At 42.1% G+C, this 20,984-nt stretch overlaps 1 protein-coding gene across 1 annotated transcript in view; it reads left to right on the forward strand.

The window, feature by feature from the left end:
* Positions 1-15,365, forward strand: part of elk1 (ETS transcription factor ELK1) — a 40,899-nt gene extending 25,534 nt beyond the window's left edge. The window contains exons 8-11 of the mRNA XM_080733947.1: positions 297-442; positions 2,467-2,550; positions 3,838-3,939; positions 6,755-15,365. Of these exons, the coding sequence (XP_080590073.1) occupies positions 297-442; positions 2,467-2,550; positions 3,838-3,939; positions 6,755-6,853 (431 nt within the window). The 3' untranslated portion in view covers positions 6,854-15,365. The remainder of the gene's footprint in view (positions 1-296; positions 443-2,466; positions 2,551-3,837; positions 3,940-6,754) is intronic.
* The last annotated feature ends 5,619 nt before the right edge of the window (positions 15,366-20,984 follow it).

A 20,984-nucleotide genomic window follows, 5' to 3' on the forward strand; every position in this document is an offset into this window, starting at 1 on the left:
GATAATGAGCACCTCTGCTTATTGAGCCGGGCTTTTATGGAGTCAGCGTTTTCTAATAGTTTGTGGAAAGACGTGTGGATCTGTCCCATTTCCCATATTCCCTTCTGATTGGCTACGATTGCCTTTCTAAAGTTTGTGTGTGCGACCTGACGGTCTCTTATCTCCCGATTAGGGAGTCTTACTGGTCAGCAGTGGCTCAAGGTGATGTGTGATGCACGTTGTCAAGCACCTTGTGGATACATTCACCATTATTATTATTTTAACGGTTTGTTTGTGTCTTCTCACCGGCTCCTCAGTTACCACGGTAACGACCACAACGACGGCTGTGACCCCTGCTGTGACCTCTGCCCCGGAAGTAGTTCCTCCCAAACCCAAGAAACCTCGTGGTCTGGAGCTGCCCTCGTCCCCCTGTCTGCTGCCCCCTGGCCTGTCGCTGGACAAGGTTAGTATTATTATCACTATTGTTATTATTGTATAAGTCATAATAATAATACTTATTGTAATGTAATAGGGATGCAAATTAGCAATTAATGAATTGATAATTAGCGTTTTTTTAGGACCAAATAGAAAATTCTTGTCTGGAACTAAAAGGGGAAATCTCGCTTTTGCGAACGACCATCATTTCGACCGGAGGGTTAGCGACTCACTCCACGGAGGTTAAGGTTAGGGTTAGGGTGAGGGTTAGAGTCGGGTGTCGAAAAGATGACATGCAGTAACAGCGACACGCTCCCAACTGAAAATGAGTGCAGAAACATAATTGCCTTGATTACATTTTCTTTACATTAATGAGCGTCAACAAGGTTTAGCTGGACACAGACACACACACACACACCTCCTCGCGTCACCACGTGACGCGTTGAGAGCTTGTAGATCTGCTATTTTTGGCGATCAGAGTTGTGGTAGATGGAAAAATTAACTCATCAAGTACAGTGAAAATAAAAATCAGATCTGTAAATGAGGTCTGCATTGAGCAGCACTATTCAACCTGAGGCCATGTCTATGCGGCCCGTCATGGTCATACCAATATAATATATTTAGTCCACTTTCAGTGTGAACACATCATTTCTGATGTCATTTTTCAGTTTCTCTCCAAAACCACCAGGAAACTATTTTTTGTCTTTTTAGCTATTTGTTCCAAAAGAAGAAACTCATTTCATCATTAATCATTCAATGACAATATTTTTGTTCAATGAGGAGTTTGTCCTTACAGATGGAAATGTGTCTGTTCTCTGTGTGTTTCCTTCATTTCTAGACCAGTCATGCAGTGTGTTACAAAATCATTGTTTAAACGTCCAAAATAGGACTGTCATTTTTAGCTTGTGGCCCTGTGGACTTTTTGTATTTTGCTGAGTGGCCCCTGAGCCATCTGAAGTTGAGTAGCCCTGGCACAGAGGGTCTAAGTCAGGGGTCCCCACATTTTACCCGGCCCCCTGAACAATGACGCAAAAAAAATAAAATAAATGTTGCTACTACAACCTCACTTTGTCCCAGTCATAGAACGTGAGCCCCCCAGAACGGAATAATGGCAAAAAGGTTGGGTAAGACTAAGAGAAAAATGTATTCAGAATGCAGGGTATTTAACCCACAGTGGACACACGATTATTCATTTGTTCAATGCAAAGAAAAGGCTGTTTGTCTCATCTGTCAAGACACGGTGGCGGTATTCAAAGAATACAATCTGCGCCGACATTATGAATCCCGTCACAAAGACAAGTATGATAGCTTGCAAGGCCAAATGCGAGCAGACAAACTCTCAAAGCTAAAAAGTGGACTGTGATATTGATGAATTCCAAATGTTGTCAGAGTATTCTGAGACACCCCTGGACTGGCATCACAGCACCCCCTTATGGAAACCGTGTGCCATGGCATCTGTTGCTTCTAATGTTTTTTTTTTTTACACAATATTCAAAGTTTTTGAGACAGAGCTGTAGTGTAGTAGCCTCGCTACTGGGAGTCCTCCATAGACAACGCATAACGCCATGACGTAGTTACTCACTTTGACTGACAGGTCCAGTCAGTAGACACCAGTGCATCAAAACATCGTCTGGAGAACATCAAATACGTCTTTTCCAGACATAAATTCCAAAGGTGAAAACTGTTGTTAGTTTTTAAGTTATGAGATTCCGTTGATTTCAGATAAAACTTCGCTTAGTGCAGCTTTTATTTGCGTTTTGTGAACTCGCATCGGACATGGGGTCTGCCATGTTTGTTTACAAAATGCGAGAGCTGTAGCAGCCGCTCGACCAATCAGGAGCGTTGTGAGGCGCGTCGCTCCAAATGCAGCCTTTTGATTGGAAATTAGAACCTAAGTTCTCATAAAGAGACTCGATGGGAGGGACACCAGACCGAGAAAGGAAGCACATTGGTGATGACGGAGCTCGGGATGGCCTGCGAGGCTAGTAGTGTAGTACAGTACCATGTGTTGTATTGTAGTAACACCAGTGTTTATTATTGTGTTGTCTCCAGGTGAATGCAGCCGTCAACAGTCTACTGGCTCCTGGCTCGGCTACAAACACACTCACTCCTACTGTCATCACCTCACATGCACTGGTACGCACTGAGCCCTGTGTGTGTGTGTGTGTGTATGTGTGTGTGTGTGTGTGTGTGTGTGTGTGTGTGTGTGTGCGCACGTTGTCTTATGCAGTGTGACTTGTAATGGTTCTGGTTTGTTTTAGGGATGGGACGATATGAACATTTCATCAGTAGGAGCGAGATCATTTAGCGACCTACAACTGGGTTGCAACCTGGTCGGTAGTTTTCACCGACTGGGTCGCTAAATCCACCGACTGGGTTGCTAAATCTACCGACTGGGTTGCTAAATATTACCGTCTGGGTCGCTAAATCCACCGTCTGGGTTGCTAGCGACCCAGTCGGTAGATTTAGCGACCCAGTCGGTGAAAACTACAGACTAGGTTGCAACCCAGTTGTAGGTCGCTAAATGATCTCGCCCTCTCTCCATTTCATGTCACGATTATTGTGACCAAAGAAAATGCTGATTTATGATTTATGATATTGCGACAATCAAATTATCCCCAACATCCATTATCCTGGGGAGGAACATTTGCCAAAAAATGGAAGATCTGCAATTTTTTTGGCAAAGAGATTTGGCAGAGAGTGAAACAAGATGTTAAGTACATTATCTCCAGGTCCCTTTTACCAATACAGGGTTTAAATTGTACTAGATATGCAGCTTGGCAAATAAAAAGGTGAATTGATCCCAGTGCATGACGGAGGACGATATCAAGATAAACTGAAATCTCCACAATACAGTTACCGTGAGGGTTTTTTTTTATAACGATAAACGATAATAGCGATTATCATCCCATCCATAGTTTGTTTAAATACAATTCTCTCTCTGGCTGTCTGTCTCTCTCTCTCTCTCTCTCTCTCTCTCTCTCTCTCTCTCTCTCTCTCTCTCTCTCTCTCTCTCTCTCTCTGTCTGTGTCTAGACTCCGGTCCTGTTATTCACTGTCTGTCTCTCTCTCTGTCTCTGTCTAGACTCCGGTCCTGTTAACTCCCAGTCCATTCACTGTGTCTCTGTGTCTCTGTCCAGACTCCGGTCCTGTTATTCACTGTGTCTCTGTCTCTGTGTCCAGACTCCGGTCCTGTTAACTCCCAGTCCATTCACTGTGTCTCTCTCTCTCTGTCCAGACTCCGGTCCTGTTAACTCCAGTCCATTCACTGTGTCTCTGTCTCTGTCCAGACTCCGGTCCTGTTAACTCCAGTCCATTCACTGTGTCTCTGTCTCTGTCTAGACTCCAGTCCTGTTATTCACTGTGTCTCTCTGTGTGTCTAGACTCCGGTCCTGTTATTCACTGTGTCTCTGTCTCTGTCTAGACTCCGGTCCTGTTAACTCCCAGTCCGCTGCCCTCCACCATTCACTTCTGGAGCACCCTGAGTCCCATCGCACCTCGCTCCCCCGCCAAGCTGTCCTTCCAGGTAACAACACACTGTTCCTTCAACGCAGTAAGACCAGGATCGCATTATTACTTTAACTACAAAAAAAATAGCAGATGTACAAGCTCTGCTATTTTTGAAAAATAGTGACAATTTATGAAAGTCTTTGAATATGTTGACCCGATTCTACGAATGTCTTCTAAATCCTTCTAGGGTTTTTGACAAACTCATGTTTCTATCGTCAGTGGTTCCCAAACGTTTTCATATCAAGGACCCCCTAGAACAGGGGTGGGCAACTTTGATGATGGCGAGGGCCACTATATGTCCACCTTCACTCCAGAGGGCCACATTGCATATTGCTTACGTCCTACTTTGTCACTTTCTAGTATCTCATACAAAAGAAGCAAAAAATTGCAGATCTACAAGTATTTGTTGTTATTTTTTTAATTGGAATCCTGAAATGTAACATTTTGATTCAATTTCAAACACATTTAGTTATATACTCATGTTAACTTTATGATCCTAAATACAAATACCTACATTGGACATAAAATAAATACATTTTAATACTACTATAGTCATTAAGCTACTAATATAGACTGACAGAATTAAAGCAGGTCATGTTTTGAATTGTAACAGCTGAAATCATCAATGTTATATCAGTATTCCAATATTAACCAGCGGGACGCATTGGGTGAAGGTGAGGGCCGCATGTGGCCCCCGGGCCGCCAGTTGCCCATCTATGCCCCTAGAATTATATTTATTTGGCCGCCGACCCCCCATCTGGAAATATTATGTATCACCCTTAGACTTAGACTGGTGTCACGTCACAGCACCCACTCTGAGAAACCCTGGAATACGGACACCCCAGATCTACATGTATTTAACCCATTTAGGCCTAGAATTATTGAATGCTTTAACCAGTGAAAAATTGCAGATATACAAGCTCACGCGCTGCGAACCCTAACCCTAACCCTCTGCTATTTTTGAAAAAAGTTGTGAAAATGTGTGCAAATCTTTGAATATATGTATTTTTAAAGCAAACGTTTGTAACTCAAATTTTGCTTCTGGGGGGTCCCTGGAACTAGATATTTTGAGATGGGGGTCCGTGGCCAAATAAATATCATTTTGGGGGCCCTTCAAATGAAAAGGTTTGAGAACCACTGACATAGTAGTTTCTCAAGAACAGACTAATTGAGCTCCATTTAAGTGAAAAGGACCTTTTCGTTGACGATGGCTGGCCAGATTGCTGACATAAAAACATAGGGTTTTTAAAAAAAAACTTAAAAGGATTGAAAAGACACTTATAGAATCGGGTCAAAATTAGAATTTTCAAGATTCTTCAAAAATAGCAGATCTACAAGCTTGCAGCGCGGCACTCGGTGCCGCGCTGTGAGCTTGTATATCTGCTATTTTTCACTGGTTAAAGCATTCAATAATTCTAGGCCTAAATGGTTAAAGCATTCAATAATTCTAGGCCTAAATGGGTTAAAGCACATGATAATTGAGTTACCCTCCGTGTGTGTGGGATGTGTGCACAGGTCCTGCCGTGATGTGTGTGTGTGTGTGTGTGTGTGTGTGCGTGTGCGTGCTGTGTGTTTTGGCTCAGAGCTTCATAACACCATCTGTCACTGGAGTTGTGGACAAAACGATGGAATTATGAAAGATTACATGTCTCTGCAATGCATCATCATCACATCTGAGTTATTGTTTCTACCGTGTCCTCCCGTTACTCACTGCTCTGATTCTAGCCAGCAAAGCAACACAGAGATACAATAGCTAACAAAAATAGAGTTGAATATGATATGAAATTGAATATTATATGTGTAGACTTCGCCCTCTGCTGGTCAAAGACCATAATACACAGACAGGTTTTGAGTTGTAAGAAGAAGAAAAAAAGATGGGGAAATGGCAAAAGTAGACAATATACAGTACAAGCTCATCGTTTTGTAGAATTGCTATTTCCTTAACAATAATAATAAAAAAGCTCACAATATTTCAATATTGTGAGCAATCATTCCAGGGTTAAAGCGATTAACATTTCTTTTAAATTAAAGACAGTGTGTATTTGCATGTATTTAATTCAGTCTGAGCAGAAGTAGAGATAAAACATTTCCTCCACTGGACATTTGGAAAGGGACATCAAAAGCAGATGAATGGATTGTTTGACTCGGTTCCACAGATAAATATTGTGGAGCGGCTCGCGTTGCAGGGCCTTGTGAGCTTGTAGATCGGCTATTTTCACAATGTTTACATCTTTCTTATGTTATTTGACAATTTGGACAATGTTTGACCAGTTTTTATGGTATAGTTTGTTAATAATGTTTATTGTCCCCGAATGGATATACACTATTTATCTTCACAAGTCTGTTGAAGAAAACAACAAAAAAAACATAATTACCATATAACACAAAATCACACATCACAAAGACAAAAGACACTAGAGCTATTTTTTCGACTAGGGCTTGGTACCGACATTGGTACCCATCCCTAGTTGCATCAGATGAGCAACCTGGTCTGACTAGAAGTTTGTTGACTTGTTGACTGTGATGACAGCAGTTCGAAACATGTCTAAGTGTAAGGAATGGTCAGAAAAGTTCAGAGAAGAGATTATTGGTTTGTACAAAAAAAGGAAAAGGATATAAAACAATTGCAAAGACACTGAATGTTCCAAAAAGTACAGTTTTGAGCATAGTTCAGAAGTTCTAAGTCAAAGGAACAGTGGGTACACTAATGAACCACATTTTCAGAGGAGGTTGAATAATTTCGAGCACAACGGTAACTTATAAATGTGTTGGTTTCTTTTGATGCAGTAATGGTCTTTTACTCTCTCTCTCTCTCTCTCTCCCTCCTCCAGTTCCCCACCAACGGCAGCAATCTGATCCACATTCCAGCGCTGAGCGTGGACGGTCTGTCCACCCCCGTGGTCCTCTCCCCGGGACCCCACAAACCCTGAACCCCGGGGGTCCTCCTTTCCCCGGGACCCCACAAACCCTGAACCCTGGGGGTCCTCTCCCCCGGGACCCCACACACCCTGAACCCCGGGGGTCCTCCTCTTCCCCGGGACCCCACAAACCCTGAACCCCGGGGGTCCTCCTCTCCCCGGGACCCCACAAACCCTGAGGTCTGGGTCTAACAGAGCAACCTTGCTGGGATCCAGAGTTCCAGACCCCCCCACCTCTCCCCTGACTGACTGACGCTGTCTTCAACCATGTGACGTGGTAAAACCCAACGGGAAAATTGAGCACTTTCTTATTTGTTTCACCTGATGGGAGGTGGCGGGACAAACGAAAAGAAAAAAGCCCTCAACTGGAACCAGTCGTAAATTGTGAACAATACTTTGATTCAGAGTGCTGGGAATATATGGACGCGTCTGCGCATCAGCGCCCTCCGCTGGACGCGTGCGCCGCCTGCAGGTGTCTGTGTCGTGGTTCAAGGTTACCGGTCCCTGACCAGGCAGGTTCAACATGGAGGGATGGATATCATGATGTCATCGTGACGATGTCACCAACCATGGCTCTCCGCGACTCTCCGTTCTCGGAACGGAGAGTCAGTCAGTCGTGTCACACAAGCTGACGAACGGCCCTAAAAAAACATGGTTGTCTCATAACATAACATAACATAACATAACATAACTGTCATTCAGTCGGGACGAGCAGCTGTCGCTGGGGGTGTTTTTGTTTTAGTTTGAGGGACTTTTGACGAAGCACTAGGCCTCATGGATTACAGACGGACACGTTTGGTGGCTTTTGATGTCGATCAAAAAAACGTTGTCTTCACTGCCCCGTCCACAAAGGAGGTACAGTAGATGTCACACGGAGACTCCACTGGAGTTCTTCTGAGACTCGGGGGGGGGGGAGTTGGAGGGGGGAGAAATGTATTTTTTTAAAGTTCCGTTTGTCGTGCAGAAGTTGCACGACGCCACAGCCGTGCCCCCCTCGCCCCCATGCATGGCTCCAGGAGATGTCGAGATGTTTTGTTCAAAACGTCGAATAGGAGCCGTTTGATGCGTATTGTTATGATCAGCATGTTTTGGTCTGACTCGTACGGAAAAGAACCGGTGTGTTAGCCAGTGGCTAACCTTTTATATCCGCCCTCAAATCATTTACTATTTAGGAGAAGAAGGCCTGATGCTGACGGTATGGGCACCTCATTGTGAAATCGCGTGACGTCTTCAGGTGAAGAGAAGAGCCTGCTCTTTTGACTGGTGACTACAGGTGCTACATGCTAACTAGCCTAGCATACTTAAGCAACTTTTAACCTGAGCTCCTTCGTGGATACAGCGACGGACCAGGTAGCTACTAGCTAGCGGCTAAACGCCAACTAGCCTAGCTATGACTGAATGTATGCGTGATACAAGGACAGGACGGGGCTAAGCCGCTAGCTATACACGTTAGCCTTGCTGCGTAGCTTGTTAGCCACAACCGCTGCCATGGAGCTCCTTTTTGATGCAAGTCATGCCAAGAACTTTTATGTGAACGTTGTGGCATCGGTCAGATAAAAGATACTTTGTTTTATTTATGGTTTTTTGTTGTTGTTTTTCATCTGGGAAGTCGGGCCTGTTTTTCGGAGCGTCCTTTTCACTCCATAGTTTACTTGGATTTGTTTTTACTTGCGGCGGCGGTGGCGCCTGCTGCTCCGACGTTTGACCGAGTGTGTTTGTTTGTCCCATGGTGTTTGCAGGGCCAAGAAGGGGTTTGTTGATAACAAGACCCTGCTTACTTGAGTTAGTAATTGACGTTAATTTGGAATTTAGGAAACCTTTTTTTGTAAACGAGGCCACATCTTGGAGAATGAAATCCTTGGAAAATAACATGACATTATTATTACAGTTATTTTTGTCTGACCTACTGGGCCACGCCCTTTTACAAATGCTGCCCGCCCTGTTATTGGACGACTTTTTCCTCCCACCGCTGGATCGAATTGACCAATCAACGGGAGGAAGAAAAACGTGCGGTCGTTAACTCAACTCTGCGTTCTACGAGCCTGGGAGAGGAATCGACTCGACTAGCCAAGTTATTTCCATATAAATAACTCCATCATTAGACACGGTTCTGTTTTTAATAAGTGTCATTTTGAAGTCATACAGTAGTTACAAACTTTTTGATGTTCTCAGCTGAGATGCAACCAAATATTAACAGAGACTTTGATAAAAAAAACATACGTATATAATCTTAAAGCTGGATTCAAAACAAAAGAAGAAATTCATTAAATGTGACCATGGAAGAGAAAAGTTTGATTTAAACGGAACGGACAGCGGTCCAACCGATTCAGTGGTTCTGTCGGGGGACCGCACCTTTTTGACCTTCTTGATGATATGGACACCACACTCATTGTACCAGAGATTACACAAAGCGGTTGTTCTACCTTCTGACAGCCTGTGAGAATGTGTCGACGTCAGGCATGCCTTTTTTGTGCAGGAACAGCCCATTGAGTTGGGAAACGACGTTTGACAGTTCATTCCTTTGATTTGTCCAAGCAGCTTATCAATAGAATCTGAATGGATGTTCTTATGGTTGAAGGAGAATTCCGGACTAGCCCTTTTATTACCTTAATCTGATGTTATGATATTCCAGAACGTTGCCACCCCCTCCAGGCAGAGCTAACTATCTAGATTATTATTTTTGTGTCTCTTCCACTGGTTAATGCTTTGGTTTCCCAAACAGTGGGTGGTTACTTGGGACCCATTTTTTTGGTTCGCGGAGACATTTTTATTTGTTATTATTTATTTATGTTTTATTTTCACTAAACATTCTCTAAAAAGCTATTTTTGTCATGAATTAAAAACATCTTTTTCCAGTAATTTCATGAAGCAATCAAAGAAAAGTAAAAGGAATTCCATAAATTCGAAAACTAATTTTTAAGCAGTTGCGCAAAATAGCCACCTACACGCTCGCAACGCGACACTGTGTTGTAAGCTTGTAGATCTGCTATTTTCACTAGTTTGGGTCCCGGGAAATCTAATTTCTCTTTTGGGCCTTGACCTGAAAGGTTTGGGACATGCTGTGTACATACTGTACGTAGCAACAAGATCCCCAGAAGGGGTTCTCGGAATGACATCAGATTACCGTAAGAAAAGCACTCTTCTGAAATTCCCCTTCAAGATGTAGATGGAGAGTTAGTTATCTTCTTTCTGTCTTACATTCATTCCTGTCATCAGTCCATCTGCTCTATGACTTTTACACTTCTTGAAAGTCTCTTAGGTCACTGTTTCACTGCACGATGCCAGCTCTACTCTACTGCTGTGATTCTCAACCTTAACCCCAGTTTGATATGAGTTAGGCCAGGCCAGGGACCCCCCCTTTTGATAACTATCTCCTCTTTACACCTAAACAGAAAACGAAATCGACATGCGGTTGATCCTTGGCTGCCTGTGCAATGGAAAAAAGCGACATAAGTGTTTAACGTCGTCTAGGCCAGTGGTTCTCAAACCTTCTCACGTCAAGGACCCCCAAATTGACCCCCATTTGAAAAGGTATGCCAAGATTCTTACGGCTCTAGCAGTGATTCTAAAAGACAAGTCATTTCGTGTTTGATTTGCCTTTGGGTGTTGCCCTCAGAAAAGAGCAGATATACGAGTTGTGAGCTTGTTTATCGTCTATTTTCACCATGCAACCAAGTGTAAAATCACAATGCCACAATCACAAAGTTACAATGCCATCATGGCACCGCCAAAATACATTTTTGTCATGGGGGCTAGATGAGCACAGAGCCATTTGAGTGAGCTATTCTCTAGCGCCACCCGCAGACCAAAAGGGAAACGGAACCCCAGGTTGAAAAGGACATGGATGTGAATGTAAACGCCGCAGTTCGAAGCTGCTGTGATTAATTTGTGAATGTTGTTTTATTTTTAGTCGTGGACAGAACGACTGTATGTACAGTAGGTACAGTATGTACAGTAGGTAAAAGAACTGAACTGGGAATTTAGACGTTGGGATTTAACTTTAGTCAGAGATGGGTTTTGTCTCTCCAGTAACTGCACGTTGAAACGTTTGTTGGAGATTGTTTGATGTTTTGCATTGGATCACTTTTTTTTTTTTATATAACTGGCTGATAGTTCTGCAGATTGTCATTTTGTGTCTCTTTTTGGAATATAGCTGCAGAATAATAATAATGATGATGATGGTTGACATTTCATACCTGTGCTGATGTTGGGTCATATCAAGGTTTTTCTAAACAGGCCCCGGGTGTTTGCTGCACGGGGCCTGTCCCTGCCTAGCTAGTAGCTACCTAGAAACCTAGCTATCTAACCTACTTACTTACCTACCTACCGTACCCATCTACCTACTTAACCTACATACCTACCGATAAACCTAGCCATCAAACCTACCTACCTACAGTACCTGCCTAGCTACCTAGAAACCTAGCTATCTAACCTACTTACTTACCTACCTACCGTACCTATCTACCTACTTAACCTACATACCTACCGATAAACCTAGCCATCGAACCTACCTACCTACTTAACCTACCTACCTACCTACCAATAAACCTAGCTATCTAACCCAGTCGTTCACAAACATTGACTCAGGACCCATGTTTAAGGGTCGACAGTAAAATATCCCTTTATATATATATTTTTTGTTTTTGATTATTAATATTTAAAACAAATATTATTTTTTAATTTTTGCCCTATCAAACTATCAAACCTTTTCTTGACATGAAAACAAATTCAAAATGTATATATTTTTGTAGAATTTCATAGATAAATGCAAAAGTGTAAGAAATTCCATAAATTAACAGGAGATTTTTTTAAGTAGACATCAAATGTACCTTTTGGATTCTGAGCTTAGAAGTTTGAGAACCACTGATTGATCATCCTACCTTAACCTAACCCCCCCTTCCTTCCTCCTTTCCTTTCTAAATGTTTCCTCCCGCAGCCTGTCAGTGTTGTGTGTACAAGTGCACACGCACACATGCACTGTTCGCATTGTGGTGGATGTGATGTCTCTCATGCTGACTGAGCCCCTGTTAGTGATAGTCGTTGCCACGGTGATCTGACTGTTGTTGTTGTTGTTGTTGCTATGCGGAGCAGCAGATGTTGTCCAGTAAGCCTCCTCCTATGATGATGATGATGATGACAAAGCTTTGCTGTAAATGTATTTTTATCTAAATGCTTTTATGAGTAATCTGCCGCTCAATAGGCAGGGCAGCCTCCATTAACTTTGTGTGTGTGTGCGGCCAGGGAGCACGTGAGCTGTAAGCTCTCTGACACAAACACACACACACACACACACACTTTGGGGTCCTTTGTACTTAACCTCGCGTCACCAGGCTTTCTCGGGGGAAAGCCTGGTGTTCGTTTACAACGGGCCGTTTGATCCGTTCTACACGGAAACCACAAGCAGAAGAAGAGGCGTCGTTTTGTTTTGGTTCCCTCCATTTGTCTCCCAATCCCTATTAAAATGCTCGAGTAGCCTAGTTTAGTCTTGCCAGTCGCTACGAGTTGGACTGAAAGATGCATTTACCAAACTGATTTTCCAAAAGCAAAACTACCCCGCATCAAGGTGTTACCTGGTGTTTATTACGTAGGCCCTAAAAGTATGTCCAGGGGAATATTTTGGGTTAAAACTGAATCCGGTTTGATAGTTCCGGCCAAAGTGTAGTCCTTCTAGGACTACAACATGACGTAGAGTGGTTTCCGCTCCCGACCGGATCAAACCCCGAAAAGTGAAGGGACCCTAGGCCACTTTGTACTCAATTCAAAGTACTCAACAAGTGCAGTAACTCAAGTACACACACGCAATCACTTTACTGCCCAAACAGCACTTAGTACTTTTACACTTTCAATTTGGCTTGAGTGAGGGCAGCAAATCTAAAACGATTTAAACCATAGAATGCTGCATCAAGCCATTGTCTGTTGACTGTTCCCCTTTTGAAGCATGCGTACGCTTTGAGAATCTATTTTTATATAAGACAACTCTCTCTACACACACACACACACACACACACACACACACACACACACACACACACACACACACAGTATATACACACATAGATATTCTGTCTATTCTGTGTCTAAAAAAAGCCTTAAAGTGTCGTGTGCAGGTTTGAATTGTCACAGTATGCATCTTTACTTCAGAAGCATGTGTGATGATATGATAAGAGAAAAAAAAGCCATTTATTACCGAAAGTAAACATGTTTTCTTTTTTTTATGTTGAGCTTTGTGTGTCCGTCAACGTTTAGAGTTGGACGTCTAACTCGACCCAGCTAACTTCTCTCACCAGCAAATGAAAAGACAAAAAAAGGAAGGGAAAATTGAAAAAAAAAAACAGATCTATTTTTCCTTATAAGACAGACTGAAGTATATGTTTTGTATCGGTTGTTTGAGAGCAGCACATTTTGAACATCCAGGTTGGAGACTCAGCTCTGGTCTCAAGGAAGCCACATTGTTGCTAGTTTTTTCTATATTTTCCATCTGGTGAAGCGATTTTAAAAAACATAATTTTAAATCTCACAAAGTCTTGCAGCGCTGTTCTGTCCTCATGAGCAGAGATGATGAAATCCCCTGGTATTATGAAGTCCGGTGTCATTACCCGTTGTTAAAACTGTTGTAATGTTAAAGATTAGTATACAGTATACTGTAGAGTGTTAATATATTCTACTTATAGTATGGAATTGGAACACAGCTTAACTCTGTTTTTAGCTAAAAGTTCCGTTAGAATGCTAACAGATTTACAGAATATATATTTTTCCCCCTGTGAGATTGTAATCAATCGGACCATGAGGTTTAGACTTTCCCTAAAATTCACCAGAGCGGTGAAACAACCAGGTTTTAACATAAAGCTAGTGCTGTTCTGTTTGAATTGTACAGCTGAACACATAGTAACTTGAGGGTTTTCTTTGCAAACAATTTCTGGCTCCAGGAATGAAAATAATTGAATTACTGGAGGTTTGCAAAACGTCCATAATACAGACTTTTGGGTGTGTTCTGGTCTGGGATTGTTGGCTGACTTTGTGATATTCAGGAAACCGTAAAGTTCTGAATAGCCGCAAGCAACTCTTAGATGCTTTGACGCTATCTGGCTTCTAGAGTTGCAACACAAGGCCTTGACAGCCCATTCATCCCAACAGAAGTCTTATCTGATTGTGTGGAACGACGTTAAACTCACAGAGATCGCAGCCGCACGATAAAAATCTTACCGTATGCTAACATGGCTGCATTCGCAACACTGAGTTGGACCTCTGGCGTTACACGAAAGAAGATGTTGATGAGATGCTTTCTTGTCAATAAATTCCGTGCAGGTGATTATTTTTCTTAGTGTTCCGAGTTTGGAAGCGATCGTTATTGGGCCTGCGTTTGGACCACCCGGCCGTTTCGAAATATCGATTTAGGAGGCAGCAGGATTTTTGAAAAAGGACACTTCCAAACTCTTGACACTTGGAAAAATAATCACCTGCATGGAATTTATTGACAGAAAGCAGCTCAAAAAATGTCTACGTGGATTTTACAAAGACTCGACAGATAAAAAGAGGATAATCCAAGCTTCCTTACAGCACTGTTGTTGAGTTTAACGTTGTTTGTCAAGGTGTTGGTATTGCAACTCTTAATGCCAGAAAGCATAACCGCATCTAGGAGTTCTGAATAAACTTGACTTACTGCAGTTGGGACCGGAACCTTTACTGAAAACACTACAGGTTAGGACTGGGAGTTTTGTATCCATACTATAATCAATATCGTAATATGGGCTTTTGGATATCCTAATATCGTGATATGACATACAGTAAGTGTTGCCGTTTCCTGGTTGTCTGTTAAAAAAATAATAATCTTTTATATTTTAAAATAGCCAGTGGACAACAAGCACATCACAACTCGTCATGTTGTGGCACGTTGAATTTGCCGTTTTTAACATTTAGGAAAACAATGTCGTCACAATACGATATCAATGTATTTTGTCGAAAAATATCACGATATTTGATTTTTGTCCGTTTCGCCCGGCTCTACTAATATAGATTACAGATCATCCAAGTTTTCAGACTTTGACACGCCCTCAAAGACTTTGACAGAGTCTTTTCTTTCAAAGACATCCAAGACACTCTTTGAGGTCTGATTTAAGAGCTACAGTATCGTGTAATTGTATATGGGATTTTTTCTACTCGGCAGATTGCTTATTTTCTTGTACATAAATATATATATTAAACGTGTGTCTTGTTTTGAAATCCTCTTCCTGTTCCAGCCCTTCCTGACCAATGGCTGCGAGGCATTTCATTGCTGACACTCGACACTCGTCGTGATTGGACTATCATTGCTGTCAGATGCGCGTGGTCCCGCCTCCTTTTCCCTGGGGCAGCTAGTGATTGGCTGGCTGGACCCCGGGGGTTTATTGATGTAAAAGGGGCGGGCCGCCTTTATTTTTCTGAACCAATGTTCCAAAAGAAAAGATAAAATGTATTTACTGGAAAGAGAGATAAGAGAACTATTTTATATCATGAGACTTTGACTTGAGTCTGTGTACATGTTCTATAGCCATTCAGCTGGTTTTTCTATGGATTCAGACTAGAACTAATATGGGAGTGGAAGTAATAAAAAACTATTTTGTTGTGTATGAGCGGAGCTGCTGTCTTTTCTGTTCTTTTGTCTACCTGTGTTCTCTGTTTGTAGCAGGGCTGCAACTAACTTGTGTCGATCACTCTGATATACTAACAATATAGTAACTGAATCGAAAAATCGTTTTTAATTTGCAATGATCTACTACAGGGCTGCCCAAAAGGTAGATTGTGATCTACCAGTAGATCACCAAGGGTGTGCAGGTAGACCACATGACATGCCTCTAAAAATATATAATTAAAATATAAAAAGAATATGTCAATATGACATCAAGAAGGGCCTGTCCCTTCATGGCTTCTAAAGTAGGCAAACCTCCAATGCAATACTTTGTTCAAGAGTCAGTAGCATTACAAAGAACCCCAAAACCTAGCACTTCCATAGAGAATGGGATGAAGACATTTCCCCCAGTATTTCCCATTTATTTCCCCCTTACAGTAAGTGTGTTTGTCTAAAATGTAACGCCAGTGCTGCTATTTCAAAGCCCCCCTCAGGCCCTCAGCTAAAACATTTTGGATGGGTAGATCATGTTGAGCTAGTCATTTTAAAAGTAGATCTCACGTCAAAACAGTGTGGGCACCCCTGATACTATATCGATATGCAAAAGCAAATATCGTACCGTTTGGCTTTGTATATCGTATCGTATCGTATTACAATGAAAACAATCGGTATGGAATCGTTTTGCAATGCAAATAATCAATTGTATGGAAACCAAGTATTTGAGCCTTGTATTTAGCAATTTTAAGAGGGAAAATAAAAAAGAGGGGTCTAATTATTTTTTTCTAATTCCATTCCATATAGCTACTCTTGGTCTATCGATACATGCATGTAATCTCTGTGTTATATAATGTCCAGATATTTGCTAAAGAATCGCAGAGTTTACTTATTTATATTATCCATAATAATAGTTCTTTTTACCTTAAAAAAACCTGCACTATTGACACTTTTCACACAGATTTAATGTCTTTGCTAAATAGTTACTATATCGATTTTAAATCATTGAATCGAATCGTATCGTATCGCCATGAATGAACCAATATCGTCCGTGTATCGTATCGTCAACCATGTATCGTGATGTGTATCGCATCATTGTTCAAATGTATCGTCACACCCCTATAATATACGTATTCTTCGCTTTGTTTGTGATGAATAGTTTATTTTATAGACAATGGGCGATCTACAAGCTTGCAGGTCGCCTATCTTCAAATAGGCAAAGTATATATGGGGCTGAACTTGGAAGTGCTAGTGTATTTTTTGTAATAAGTCACTTCCACTACATAATAATAATGAAAATCTACAACTAACTAAAGTTTTCAATTAAGTGTGGAGTAAAAGGTTTAATATTTGCCTCTGATATGTATAGGAGTAGAGGCTATATATTTTACTCCAGTAAAGTAAAAAGTGTACTTAAGTAGGCCTACAACTTGAGTAAATAGACTTAGTTACACAGTGTGTGTATGTGTGTGTGTGTGTGTGTGTGTGTGTGTGAGAGAGAGAGGGAGAATGTGTGGGGGGTCTCATTAAGGACGAACTGAGACTTAAAAAGCAGTGTTTTTAAAGCCAAAACAGACAAATACAATGTGCACACACACACACACACAAACATTGGTGTGTGATGTGTGTGTGTGTGTGTGTGTGTGTTAGGGATGAGAGGAGCGAGGGATGAGGCGGTGTCAGCCTCTCATCAGCGGAGGGAGGAGAAGAGAAGGGGATGAAAGAGGACAGGAATAGAACGCTCTTCTATTGCAACGTTTCTGTGGGGGGAAAAACACAAGTTGAAGACAGTTCTACTGTACAGCACCAAGACCAGAGAATAATAGTTCTACTGTACACATGCAAGACAGGAGAGAAAATAGGTCACGAGCTGAGAGAGAGACAGTGTAGGAGAGACAGACAGTAGGACAGCTGAGAGAGAGAGACAGTGTAGGAGAGACAGACAGTAGGACAGCTGAGAGAGAGACAGACAGTAGGACAGCTGAGAGAGAGACAGTGTAGGAGAGACAGACAGTATAGGACAGCTGAGAGAGAGACAGACAGTATAGGACAGCTGAGAGAGAGACAGACAGTAGGACAGCTGAGAGAGAGACAGACAGTAGGACAGCTGAGAGAGAGACAGTGTAGGAGAGACAGACAGTATAGGACAGCTGAGAGGGAGACAGTGTAGGAGAGACAGACAGTAGGACAGCTGAGAGAGAGACAAACAGTAGGACAACTGAGAGAAAGACAGTGTAGGAGAGACAGACAGTATAGGACAGCTGAGAGGGAGACAGTGTAGGAGAGACAGACAGTAGGACAGCTGAGAGAGAGACAGACAGTAGGACAGCTGAGAGAGAGACAGTGTAGGAGAGACAGACAGTATAGGACAGCTGAGAGGGAGACAGTGTAGGAGAGACAGACAGTAGGACAGCTGAGAGAGAGACAGACAGTAGGACAGCTGAGAGAGAGACAGTGTAGGAGAGACAGACAGTATAGGACAGCTGAGAGAGAGACAGTGTAGGAGAGACAGACAGTATAGGACAGCTGAGAGAGAGACAGACAGTAGGACAGCTGAGAGAGAGACAGTGTAGGAGAGACAGACAGTAGGACAGCTGAGAGAGAGACAGTGTAGGAGAGACAGACAGTAGGACAGCTGAGAGAGAGACAGACAGTAGGACAGCTGAGAGAGAGACAGTGTAGGAGAGACAGACAGTAGGACAGCTGAGAGACAGACAGTAGGACAGCTGAGAGACAGACAGTAGGACAGCTGAGAGAGAGACAGTGTAGGAGAGACAGACAGTAGGACAGCTGAGAGGGAGACAGTGTAGGAGAGACAGACAGTAGGACAGCTGAGAGACAGACAGTGTAGGAGAGACAGACTATAGGACAGCTGAGAGGGAGACAGTGTAGCAGAGACGGACAGTAGGACAGCTGAGAGGGAGACAGTGTAGCAGAGACAGACAGTAGGACAGCTGAGAGGGAGACAGTGTAGGAGAGACAGACATGATGCAAAACGCATCATGCTGAAATACTAAAATAAATAAAAACACAGATTGAACACAAAAGATTGTGTTGATCGTGTCCTAAACAACAATAAAATAAGATCTGGTTGTCCCAGAGGTGAAGTGGCCCTTTAAATACCTTTAAGTGGTTAAAGGTATTTATGTAAAAGTGAGTGAATGTGTAAATTCCAGTGATGTAGTTTCTTTGGCTCCCTAGTGTCAGTGTGACCTGCTGGCTGTGAGTTTAAACATACTGATGATGTGTAATCTGTTCTAATCTGGATTACAGATTACTGCAGATTGTTCCCCATTTATCTGGAGTATGAGGATGCATTGTGCACAGTCTGACACATACTGATAGTGTACATATACTGTAAACTGCGCACGTACACACACACACACACACACACACTGTCACACATACTGTACACATTCCCAAAGACAGTCATGGAGCACACACACATAGGGGTGAGCGATATGGTGATAATTATCGTTGAGACAATACAATGTCTCCACGATATGCCTTTTCAGAGGTATCATATATATCGTGATACAATTGAGTGAGCCTTAATCGTTAGAGATTCATTGCAGAATTCAATTTAAATCTGCATTTCGGTCTAAATCAGTAGTTCTCAAACTTTAAAATGTCAAGGTCTCCACTTAACTCTGACAGTATACCAATGAAACCAAATTTGGTTTCATTTGTATACTGTCAGAGTTACATACTTGTAAAGTTCAAATTAGACCTCCCAAAAGGAACCCAGAGAGTCTTATTTTTGTCAAGTAACTTGAAAAATAACCATAAAAAACAACTTGAAAAAGAATCGTGATAAAATCGTGTATCGTGATACAGCTTGGGAAAATATTGTGATATTGTATTTTTCCATATGGCCCACCCCTACACAGTACACACACACGTTTGGTGTGGCTCGGCCAAACTTGGCAAGTTTGATGCGGATCAGCGCGGCGGTGTGCCGGTCCGCACCTCCACTTGGATAGAGTGGAGGTCAAGGGGCACGGTGGTGCATTCCGTAGCGCTGTCGCCTCACAGCTAGAACGTCCTGGGTTCGATTCCCTTTTTGGGCACTGGGGCGTGTTCTCTCCTCCACGTCATCAGTGCCCATATATACCCTAGGTGGGGTTGGCAAAAGGGCCTTTCTGTGTGTAGTTTGCATGTTCTCCCCGTGTCTCCTAGGGTTGATACCCTCACAAAAACATGCAGTAATCCTGGTCTCTATAATGCCTCCCCCTGGCCAGCCGGGGCGCCTGATGGAGGGGAAAGGGACTGGTTGGAATAACGTGTTCCCTCCACGCGCTACTTCCAACCGGGGAAACAACCCCGACCCCGACCTGTATGTGAAATGGCACATGCTGACTCCGTCTGTCTGGTAATACTTATAGTACTTATCAATGCATTGCCAAACAAAATGTGACCCTAACCAAATGAGTCATTGCTAAATAAATGTCTCGTCACTTAAATACTACTTAATAGTGCAGAGCCAAACTAAAGTGTCCATTGGTCAGTGCAAAAAGCACAAGAAAGTGAGGTGCTCATAGCAAAGGCAGCACAAGAACCCTCCCTAGGAATGTCATTAGAGGACAGAGAAAGTAATAACTATTAGTAGAACATCTGCAGCATCCTGTTGCACACGTCAAACCATCTTCTCAGGAAGAACAAGCGCACTTTTACTTGTCCTCTTCATGAAATGGATGGTCAGTAGTTCTTGATGTCATGTTTAAATAATCAAGACAGTACTATTCATAATATATAGCCATTTAACACTTATTGCACATTAATGAATGATTGTTTTAATTATATTAAATTATATGTTTTACTTTTGTCAATTCTCATCTTCATAGACAAACTCACAGTCACAACAACTGGCCAATAAAAAAAGATTCCAGTTCTGTTCAGAATTTGTCATCTCACATCTTCCCACAAAATATCAGAAAACACTCAATAGTGGGCTTGATAAAAGCCCGGGTCAACAAGCAGGATCGATAATGTGCTCATTATCAATACAAATGAACAAGCTCCATCCCTACTTACTACTTAGTTGAATTTACACAATATTTTCACAGATTGTCTATAGGGAATACACCAACACCCAAAAGAAACCAGAAGAATACAGTATGTCATAATATGCTGCAGGTTTTTTATGCTATGCAGCAGCAGGTTTTTTAGATAGAGTTCCTCTATCTATTAATACTGTAAATCTGTAATAATGTTATGTTATGTTATGTTTTATTTATTTGATATGGACATCAAAATCACATTGGACGAACCAGATGCATTGATATAAGTGATTTTAGCACAAGTACTAATTCTCATCACCTGTCCACAGGAGGCTTTTCTATTTTACAATAATCAAATCTAACACCCAATCAAGTACAATAAACGTTAATAGTATACTAATCTAAAACCCAATCAAGTACAAAAAACACCAATCAAGTTGCCTCAAATACAACACAATGACTGTTTAATAACAGGGATTACAATTTGATACCATGTCTCTACACACTTCATATTCATATAGAATCTACGGATGGTTATCAGGTA

The sequence above is a fragment of the Nannobrachium achirus genome (assembly GCF_963921795.1).
Source record: "Nannobrachium achirus genome assembly, chromosome: 9".
In the NCBI taxonomy this organism is placed as follows: domain Eukaryota; kingdom Metazoa; phylum Chordata; class Actinopteri; order Myctophiformes; family Myctophidae; genus Nannobrachium; species Nannobrachium achirus.